At 41.6% G+C, this 11,351-nt stretch overlaps 1 protein-coding gene across 1 annotated transcript in view; it reads left to right on the top strand.

Moving 5' to 3' along the window:
• The first annotated feature begins 11,296 nt into the window (after positions 1-11,296).
• Positions 11,297-11,351, top strand: part of LOC114315938 (short-chain dehydrogenase/reductase 1-like) — an 88,279-nt gene continuing 88,224 nt past the window's right edge. The window contains exon 1 of the mRNA XM_082902494.1: positions 11,297-11,337. Within this exon, the coding sequence (XP_082758620.1) occupies positions 11,321-11,337 (17 nt within the window). The 5' untranslated portion in view covers positions 11,297-11,320. The remainder of the gene's footprint in view (positions 11,338-11,351) is intronic.

Consider the following 11,351-nt stretch of genomic DNA (forward strand, 5'->3'; position numbering starts at 1 on the left):
ATCCGCCAGACCAGTCATCCAACGCACACGCAGATCAGCACTCCACCACGCCGAAATAGTGGCAGAAGAGGTAGGCAACCTGCTGGAGGCAGGAGCAATAAGAGAAGTGCACTACCCAAGATGGATCTCCAACACAGTTGTAGTGCCAAAAAAGAATGGTAAATGGCGTGTCTGCGTCGACTACAAAACAGTCAACAAGGCGTGCCCAAAAGATAGCTTTTCTCTACCAAGGATAGATCAACTGGTGGACTTAACGGCAGGGTATAACCGACTTAGCTTTCTGGATGCATACAGAGGCTACAACCAGATCGCCATGCATGAACCAGACCAGGAGGTCACATCCTTCACAACACCAAGGGGGTTATATTGCTACAAGGTCATGCCCTTTGGCCTAAAGAACGCAGGGGCGACATTCCAAAGGATGGTCACCAAGATGTTCGAACCATTGTTAGGCAGAACAATGGAGGCTTACATCGACGACATGGTGGTCAAAAGCAAGGATGAGAATGACCATCTTAAAGATCTAGGCGAGATGTTCCAGATCCTGAAGAAACACAAGTTGCGCCTCAATACGTCCAAATGCGCATTCGGAGTTGGGTCTGGCAAATTCTTGGGCTTCTTGGTGACCAACCGAGGTATAGAAGCAGATCCCTCTCAGATTAAAGCAATCCAGGAGTTGGAGAGACCAAACTCAGTTAAAGAAGTGCAGCATCTCACTGGTATGGCAGCTGCACTCAACCGGTTTATAAGCAGGTCATCAGACAGACTACGACCGTTCTTCCAAGCTTTAAAAGCCAAATTTGAGTGGGATGAAGAATGCGACCGAGCTCTGGAAAGCTTGAAGGAGTACATGTCTTCCCCACCACTACTTGTTACTCCAGTACCTGGTGAAGAACTCTTTTTGTACCTGGCAGTCTCTCAGCACGCAGTCAGCGCAGTGTTGGTTCGTGCAGAAGGAATACAACACTTGTCCATCTTTTATGTTAGCAAGACATTGTTGGGAGCCGAAACAAGGTACTTGCCCTTGGAGAAACTAGCATTAGCATTAATGATGGCATCCAGAAAATTGGCGCACTACTTTCACGCCCACACCATAGTCGTCCTCACAGCCTTTCCACTAAAAGCTCTGTTTGAAAGGGCGAACTTTAGTGGGCGAATTTTGAAGTGGGCAGTAGAGTTGGGACAATTCGACATCAAATTCCAACCCAAAACCGCAATAAAAGCCCAATCTTTGGCAGACTTCGTCGCAGAATTTACTCCTGAAAGTCATCATATCTGCCCAGTCGACCTAACTGACACAACCGAACTAGGGACGAAAGTTGACGCCGGAATAGCGCAACCCCTAGTAGAAGGTAGTCAATCAAGCACCAAGGCAGACCATACTAAGGACAACAAGGAAGAGACAAACAAAGGCTCACCAACAGTTCAAACAGAGGACGAAGGACAGACAGCCAACATGGACCTTGAAGAAAACACCATTCTTGACCTCACGACATCATCTGATCCTTCCACTTGCTGGAAACTATTCATTGGAGAGATGTGGAAGCTCTTTGTGGATGGAGCATCCAACCGACATGGTGCAGGGCTTGGCATAGTCCTCATCTCTCCAGACGGCCTGGTTATAGAGCAAGCAATCAACCTTGGCTTCCCAGCATCCAACAATGAAGCGGAGTATGAGGCGCTTCTCGCAGGACTCAAGTCAGCACACTTCATGAAAGCAACCGAACTAATGGTATACAGTGACTCTCTGCTGGTGGTAAACCAAATTTCTGGCGAATACGAAGCAAAGGACGACAGAATGGCCAAGTACCAAGAGTTAGTCAGAACAGAGATCAAGAAGTTTGATGTGGTAAGGATAGAACAAATTGGCAGGGAGGAAAACTGCCGAGCGGACGAACTGGCAGGCCTGGCCTCAATGACAGATACATCAATCCCTCATCCATTACTCATCGACTTCTTACCAAGACCAAGCATAGAAGACCCCGAAGCGGAAGAAGTATGTTGCACAGAATTAGGCCCTTCTTGGATGGACCCCATCATCCTGTTCCTGAAAGACGGCATCCTACCAGAAGAGAAAAAAGAAGCCAACAAAATAAGGGCAAAGTCGCAGCGATTTTGGCTATCTCCATCTTCAGCATTATACAAGAAGTCATTCTCTGGGCCTTACCTCAAGTGCGTTCATCCCAGCAAAGTAGAAGCATTCTTATTCGAAATACACCAAGGGGTGTGTGGAAGTCATCAAGGGGAAAGGTCGCTCGCTTACAGGGCTATTTCGCAAGGATATTGATGGCCATATATGCAAGCAGACTCAGAAAAATATGTGAAGAAGTGTGAGAAATGCCAAAAGTTCGCGCACCAAATACATCAACCAGCAAGAGAACTCCTACCATTAACTAGCCAATGGCCTTTCGCAATGTGGGGCTTGGACATAGTAGGACCACTTCCAACAGCGCCCGGGGGCAGAAAATTCTTTCTCGCAGCAACAGACTACTTCACAAAGTGGGTGGAAGCAGAAGCATTGGCGTCAATCAAAGAAAAAGACGTGAAGAAGTTTGTTTGGCAGAATATAATCACTCGGTTCGGTATACCAAAAACACTGATCTCAGACAATGGAACTCAGTTCGACGGCAGAATCTTTAGAAGCTTTTGTGAAGAATACAAGATAGAGTTCTACAATTCTACACCGGCATATCCTCAAGCAAATGGGCAAGCTGAAGCATCAAATAAAGTCGTCTTGGATGGACTAAAGAAAAGGCTAGAGAAAGCAAAAGGCAAATGGGCAGATAAACTTCCTCACGTCTTATGGGCTTACCGCACCACGCCTCGGCGATCAACTGGAGAAACACCATTCTCCTTGGCCTATGGAATGGAAGCAGTAATCCCACTAGAAGTCGGCCTCCCCACAATTCGAAGCGAAAATTTTGATCCAGACTTAAATGGAGAAGCCATAGCCTTAGAACTCGACCTTGCAGAGGAAAGAAGAGAAAGAGCACTAGTCCACATCGCCTCATACCAACGAGAGTTAATCAGAAAATACAGCAAAAAGGTGCAGCCAAGACAATTCAAGATTGGGGATTGGGTACTACGCAAAGTAATGGGAAACACCTTGATCCCAGGAGACGGCAAGTTAGGCCCAAATTGGGAAGGTCCTTATAAGGTGGTTGGGTTAGCAGGCAAAGGGGCATACCACCTAGAAGACAAGGATGGCAAGGCAATCCCTAGGCCATGGAATACAGCCAATCTCAAGTTATTTTACTTTTAGCTTTTCTTCTTCAAACAGATGTAATTTCTTTTTCCTTCAATAAAACGAGCAATTCTTTTTTAGCACAAGTTATTTTTTGTAAAAGTTAGCTTTAGTAAAGATTAGGCGCATTACAAGCATTTTTACTCTCAGTTAGCCGGAAAAACTAACTTAGAGGTTGGCTGGAATAAACCAACACCCTTCCTAAGCCCAGGATAAGGATCCAGGCCGCAGGACATTTGGTCGGAATAACCAAATACCATAAGTTAGCTGGAAAAACTAACTTCAATGGTTGGCTGGAATAAACCAACACTTGTTACTCTTCAGCCGAAGTAAGGGTAAGGCTGAAGAGTGGTTGGCTGGAATAAACCAACACTTGTTACTCTTCAGCCGAAGTAAGGGTATGGCTGAAGAGTGGTTGGCTGGAATAAACCAACACTTGTTACTCTTCAGCCGACGTAAGGGTATGGCTGAAGAGTGGTTGGCTGGAATAAACCAACACTTGTTACTCTTCAGCCGAAGTAAGGGTATGGCTGAAGAGTGGTTGGCTGGAATAAACCAACACTTGTTACTCTTCAGCCGAAGTAAGGGTAAGGCTGAAGAGTGGTTGGCTGGAATAAACCAACACTTATTACTCTTCAGCCGAAGTAAGGGTATGGCTGAAGAGTGGTTGGCTGGAATAAACCAACTCTTGTTACTCTTCAGCCGAAGTAAGTGTATGGCTGAAAAGTGGTTGGCTGGAATAAACCAACTCTTGTTACTCTTCAGCCGAAGTAAGTGCAAGGCTGAAGAGTGGTTGGCTGGAATAAACCAACTCTTGTTACTCTTCAGCCTAAGTAAGGGTATGACTGAAACTGGATTGGCTAGATTAAACACTTTGTACTCCTCAGCCGAAGTGATTATATCGGCTAAGGAGTGGTTGGCTAGTAAGCATAGTTTAACCAGCCAAAACCGAAATAACACTTGAAGTAAATAAAAGACATTACAAGTGCAAGCATACACATCAAAACCGGAGTAAGAGTTGTGTAAAATTTTCATTCAAAGAAAAGTCATTACAAAGGGGCATAGTTCGGTTACAAAGAAAAAAAAAAGTACAAAATCAGGAAAAAAGTTCTTCAATATCAGCATCAAAACCTGCATCACCACCAACTTGAAGACCGGCTTCTGGAGGGAGCTCATTCACAATGGGGAGAGTCACTTCGGCTGGAACCACGGTTTCACTGGGAAGATCAACAATTAGGTCTTCAACAGTGGGCACCGACCGAACTGGCTGGTCCACATTATCGACCGGAGTATCTAAAGAATAGGAGTCATCGGAATCTGAGTCTTCCAGAAACTCTTGCTGCAGGGTATCGGCATACTCCGCAAGGGACTTCGGTATAAAGTAGTCTGGAGGGTTGAAGACCTCGGTCTGTTGATCATGACCGAGCTGCTCAACAGCCGCCATCCAGCCACATTTGAAGAACAACTCCTTGGCAGCATCGCATTGTTTCACATAGGCTTCCTCCGCCTTCTTGTAGCCCTGCTTGTAACCCTGCTTTTCGGCTCCCTCCGCACTCTTTTTTAGTTGGCTTATTTCGGTATCCTTTCTCTTTTCTAGCTTTAGCAGTTCACGCAGATATTTGTCTTTCATTGCAATGGCCGCTTTTTGCCTCTCCGCTTCAGCCGAGCTAACCAGATCGGCAAGTCGACCGTTCTCTGCTTGAAGCTCGGTCATTTTCCTTTCGGCCTCCGCTAGTTCGGCCGCCTTTGCCTCGGCTTCCGCCATTGCTTGCCTTGTGGTTTTTCTTAGTTCTTGGACTTTCTTGTATGTAATATTGTTCTTTTGTAAGGCCTGGCAAAACAAAGATTTCTTTTGAGCCGAAGTAAAAGTTGGAAAATTTAGGCAGAAAAAACAGACAGAGCTACTTACCAAGATCATGGACTTGGAAGCAGACCGAATTGACTTCATTTCGGTGTTCAGTTGCTTCAAGTGGTGCTCCATGTCCTTGGGGAGGCACACACTTTTGGCCAGGTTAAAGGCCAATTGGTGGTCTTTTTTAGCCACGACCGAGTCAGTAGCTTTGATGTCTCGGTCGTTGAAGGTCAGCGGCGGAGCCCACTTCGGAGATTCAGCTCGGTCAGTTTGCTCCGGTTGGGGGGAAGGTTGAGGACTTCGGGGGATGGATTCAACCTCATCAACAAGTTGCTGTTCGGTCGATGTAGATCGGGCGCGTTTGGAAGGGCGAGATGAAGAAGGCCGTTGAGAAGGGAGGGCCACAACGGCAGGCTGCGCCTCAATCGTCGGTGGTACTTCGGCTCTGGTTGTCGCGGTCAGAAGGGCCCTAACTCTGCTTTTCTTTGCCATCTCTTCTTCAGCAGTTAATGGGACAAGTCGTATTTCTGGCAAGGTTGGGTCCGGTTCTGGTGCTTCCTCAAGAAGGAAATCGGTTACTCTTGCTTTTCAGCGACCGCTATATCGGTAGGTCGGTTCAAAGTTTAGAAGCTTGGCCCAACTTCTTTCTTTAATCCGTAGTGCGGCTCGCAAAATCGCAAGGTTGGGATAGCTATACAGGGAACGGAGGTGGGCGAAATCTGCAGAAAAGAGAAGTGTTACTTCGGTCAATAGACTAAAAAAACCGAAATAAAGTACAAGGAAGAAGACCGAAGTCAAATTACCGGGCTCTCCCTTTTTCCAATTTATAGGTCGGCCAGGAATTTGGGCTTGAAAGTCCTCAAAGTTCCCAGAGACCCAGAAAAAATCGTCGTCATTAAGATCTTTGTCCGGTGTGTGTTTAACTATCTTCTCTCGGCGGCGGCGAATCCTAAGGTAATAGACCCACCCAGCATCTTTTGAACCGATGGAGTATTGATGGAATATCTCGGCCAGGCCAAGGTTTAATCCGGTTTGGTGGTTCAGTGCGGCTATCCCCATTATAATGCGGTATGTATTGGTGGACAGTTGGGTGGGGCATAACCTAGTCTGCCTAAGAAATTCGCAGATCAACGGTTGGACAGGAAACCGTAGTCCGGTTTCTATTATGGATTGAAGGGTAAAAGGGACGAAGCCTTCATTTTCCCAAGGAATAACATCTTTTTTGGCCAACGTCAGATGGACGTCGTCAGGAATTTGGTAATCTTTCCTAAATTCGGCCATGCCACCAGGGGTCTCAACTAGATACCTATACTTACCCATCTGATGAATAATTTACTTATAATTTATATCGGTGCAAAAATCGTGCTCAGTAGCTCGGTTGAGCGCACGCAGGAGTGCCTGGGTAACCTAAGTCTGCAAAGTAAAAAACAGAGGGGGTTAAAGCACTGATCAACAGACCGTGCTACAATTTAAAAGCAAGGTATAAAAGCCCTACTTCGGCATCAAGAAACTGGTTCTATCTCGGTTCATCAAAAGGTTTGATAGGCTTGGTTTGAGCAGTTTGCTCGGTAGACCGGTTTAACGTCTAGGGGCAGCTTTCTGAGTTCGGTCTAAAAACTAAGAAAGCTGGTTTAGCCCCAAGGCCTAAATCGGTTGCAATGTGAATAGAGTTACTTCGGTTAAGCCTATAGGGGCGGCTTTCTGAGTTCGGTTTAGGAACCAAGAAAGCCGGCTTGGCCCCAAAAGCTTAGTTCGGTTGACAACCGAGGTTCCTAGTTTCCTATATTCAAAACTTGGTGATCTTATGTCGGCTAAAGTGAGTCAGGCTCTGGTAACCCTTTGAAAGTTTCAAGTTCTAGTTCGGTTATTTACTACAGAGATCTACCTATTTGGGGCAAACAGGATCCTAGTTCGGTTGCTATGTGATTTTGGATCTAAGACTGGTTTTCTTCATAATAGTTCATACACACATGAAGTTCTACTGGTTTTTTTATGAAAATACAGAAGCAAACCAGAAATGGACAAAATGTTTGCAAAAAACGTACGAAACAAGATATACAGGTGCATAAAACAAATGTGAAAGCAAAAAAACATGAAGGGAAAGTGGATTTGCTTACCAGGTTAAAGAAGAAGGGACTGAAGTTGAAAATCTGTTGCAGTAAAAAGAAGAACACGAACAGCAAGAGAGCGGAGAGAGAAGATGAAGGAATAGCAAAAGTGAAGGGACCCTAGCCTTAGGGATTGTTTTTGTTAGAAAGCCCAAAATTTGGGCGGGACTGTTCAAAATTCACGAAGTACGAAAGACGGCGTGACAGCCGTCCTCAGCCTATCAGAATCTGCCACGTGTCATTGGAAAGGGAAGCGTTACAGTCGCTGTGATTGAAGAGACGTTTTGACCGGACATAGTGAAGCCCGAAGTAAAATTAGCTCAGTTGGAGAGCCCGAGGGTTTTTCGCTCGGCTGGAGAGGCTAAAGGGTTTTTAGCTCGGCTGGAAAGGCTTAATAAACTCTAGCTCGGCCAGTAGACTGGTAATCCCAATCATGTTGCGCAGATGGAATTAAGGGGCAATTGAGAGGGTAATTTTTGGGAAAAATTAGGCCGAGCTTCGAGTTGGGCTTTGAGGCCCAAAACGCGAAGGACTAAGTAAAAAGGCCGTAATGGATACTCCGGCCCAGGAGAGCAAGGTTACTCCGGCCTTGGGGAGACAAAGTTACTCCGGCCCAAGGAGGTGAAATTACTTCGGTTCACAAATGATAAAGTTACTTCGGTTAGAGGATTGTAAATATACTTCGGTCTGGGAGCAACTTGAAGTTAGACCGGCCTTGAAGTTATATCGACCTTAGAGGTATACCGGTTTGGGAGTTATACCGGTCGAGAGTCGTTGGTTCGGTCCAAACACACCATGGGTTGAACAGATGAGAAGCCGATATAAGGAAGAATAAAGGGAAGGGCTGAACTAAGGATAGTTCGGCCTACTTTACTTCGGTCAAATGGTAGTTCGGCCATGGAGAAAACCATCCCACTTGGTTTAAGCAGTGGGGGAGGGTGTAAAGGGATAAGCATTATCCTTAGGAGTATGAATCCTAGGAGGACTCTGCAAGTAGAAATACAAGTCCTACTAGGATTGTGCCACGGGAAACTTATAAAAGCCCACAAACATCACCTTGGAGGAGGTAATTGAACATAATTCTTTCTGAGAGCATAAAACTTTGTCTATTTGTCAAGCTTACTGACTTAGGCATCGGAGAGGTTTTCGGCACACACCCGCCGGCTAGCTCACGTTTGTGTTTTCAGGTGATAAAGCGACGTCGTACGGAGGAGCGTGGACTTGGTCAACAGGATTATACGAGGAGAATTATTTCCTCCCCGTACATGTATCAATACAATGAACACTCTGAGTGTACGTAGGACTCACAATAGTACATGTGAAAAGCCACACAGAAGGGTTGGAAAATTTTTGGTAAGCCATGCTTAATAATTTAAGAAGTTCAAAATTAACTGGTAATGTATGTATGCATGAAAGAGAGAAGAATAGTATAGCTTCTCATGTTCTATGTTATAGATGTTTTGGCTAATAAAGGTGTGTGCGACTCCAATATCAATTTTGTACTTTTTTTTTTGGATTGGCAGTGGAATTAAAACTGTATTGATAATGTACAACCTAAATAGAGAGGACTCCCAATCCTTTACTTGTGTTTGGTTGGAGGATTTGGAAAGAAACTTGCAAAGGAAAAGAGAAAATATAAGTGAAAAGAGAATAAAATATACCTGCATTTCACCTAATTTCACACACCTTTTTCCTTTCCATTTCCAAATCCCTACTCAAATCCCCTAATTAAACACACCATAAAAGATAGAAAAAATAAAAATAAAAATAATTCCATAAAAGAAGGGCATTACCTGGACCCCCAAAAAATAAACAAGATACTAATTAGCAATCTAATTTGGACACTTAGTTAAAAAATAATAATAATAAATAAAAATTGCCAACACAACTCATTGACTTCAAAAACCAAAACTCATACCAAAAATATGTATATATATATATATATATATATAAACAAACTAGGGAAAGCCCCATTAGATAAGTAAAACAGAGGGTAGAAGCAAAGTTCATTTACAAAAATTAGAAAGGCAGACAGTCATCCAACAGTAATTTAAGGGATCATTGCTTTTGGGGTATCTTTTCAAGTAAAAACGCCCATTAATGATAATGGGATCCAAGAAGAATTTTGCTCAGATGTTCTAACAAGCATGGAACTTGACTATTAAGTCATTAATTAATCTAAATTTTCTCAAAATTAAGGTATTTTATTCATCTCATAATTTTCATTCATTTTTTAGCAAGATCGTGGCTTCTCTCAAGTTGTCATTTCAACTTGAGAGAGTGTTTGGGTCTCGTATGCCCATTTTGGAATCGATTCTAATGATCCGAACTATTCATTTTATTGGATTCGTTGAGTAGAATATTGATGCAAAAAATAAGGTGATTGGGCATGGGTAACTATACATTTGAATCATATTTATTTTAAAAAAATAGACGACAAATATAATTTTAAAAATACATATCTATTTTTTGTAATATAAATTTAATTCAAACATATAATTACTTATGGCTGATCATTTTGATTTTTTACATGAATATTCTACTTAATGAATCCCAAAAAGTGAACGGTTTAAATTATCGAAACAGGACTTATGGTGGGCTTCAGAATCCCTCAGGTTATCTCACGTTGAAATCTCAACCTGAGAGAAACCCAATGCTTTCAACAAATTGTTACCACAAGGGAATGACTCATCACGATCACACTATCCCTCATATTTCATTTTGTAGGTTTTATTTTGGGTCCATAACGATAATCCGAATTATTCATGTCGTAAATCTCACAATGAAGACCATTTTTAAAAATAAACAAATAAAAAAAATAAAAAAATAAAAAACTAGTTTGATTAGCTATCATGAAAAGATGAACAAATCGTATTTTATTTTATAAAATGGATGGTTTAAATTTAAAAACCATTCATGTCGTAAATCTCACAATGAAGACTATTTATGAAAAAAATCAGTTTCACTGGTTATCAATGCATAGATGAACAAATTCCATTTTATTTTATAAAATGGATGGTTTAAATTTAAATTTATAGCTATCGTTCATTTAAAAAAAAAAAAAAAAAAAAAACTTGTTCATGTGTCTGACAATGTTTGATAAAATTATTATTATTTTTTTTTTTAACATTATCACGAATATTATAACAATTATTGTTAAATGGAGAGATGAAATGTGATATCAAGAAAATATAAAGTAAAAGAAAAAAAAAATATTAAAGATAATTTTAAATCATGAAAAAATAATAGACATATGTTAAAAAATGAAGAATAATAATAATAAACATAATAGGGTCGGGGTGGGGTGGGTTGAATTATCCACCCCAAAGTTGACCCAAACCCTACGGATCTTATTCTCACCCCAATTCCGATCCTATCTTATTGAAAAACTCCCAAACCCATTTTATTAGGGCTACGGAGTATCGGGGACCTATTGGGTCAAAGTATTTTGCCATCTCTAGTGATGGCCTGTTGCTCCCCAGAGAATTGTATGTAGTTAGTAGTAATTGTTAGGCTTGGGCTTAGTGATTGATTATTAGGTTTGGTAATTATTAACTTTCTAGCAATTGTTAGGTTAGTGATCTATTTGATATAATATTTTTTATATCTATAATTACTTTTTTATCAATTGCCAAAAAAAAAAGGAATTTACCTAAAATATAAAATCCATGATTGAGATTCATTCATGGATTGGGTCCACAACAAGAAGATTAAATTTATACCATCAATCTAAAATTTTGGGTCAGATTCTAAATTTTTTTTTATTCCAAAATTATGTTTGAATCATGGATTTGGATAGTAATTTATATATATATTATATATATATATATATATATATATATCATTTTCCATTCCTTTCTATTCAAATAAATAAATTATCCAAATAGTAAAGTGAAGCAAACTAGTCAATTTGCTGAGCAAACATGGGTTGATGTTGTCATGGCAAACGATCAAGTTAACTGTTTATATTGACTTTTCTTTGCTCTGTCCATTTTAGTGGACTATCATTGAAAATTCAAAACTAGAGCAAACAACTATAAATATATCCCCCAAAACCATGCCCTTCTCTGCATACAATCCACCGTCTACATTTTGCAAATACCATATTCATACAAAATGGAACAAGCAAAGAGGTACTAACAATACC

This window comes from Camellia sinensis, chromosome 13 (genome assembly GCF_055761805.1).
Source record: "Camellia sinensis isolate YWXY chromosome 13, ASM5576180v1, whole genome shotgun sequence".
In the NCBI taxonomy this organism is placed as follows: Eukaryota; Viridiplantae; Streptophyta; class Magnoliopsida; order Ericales; family Theaceae; genus Camellia; species Camellia sinensis.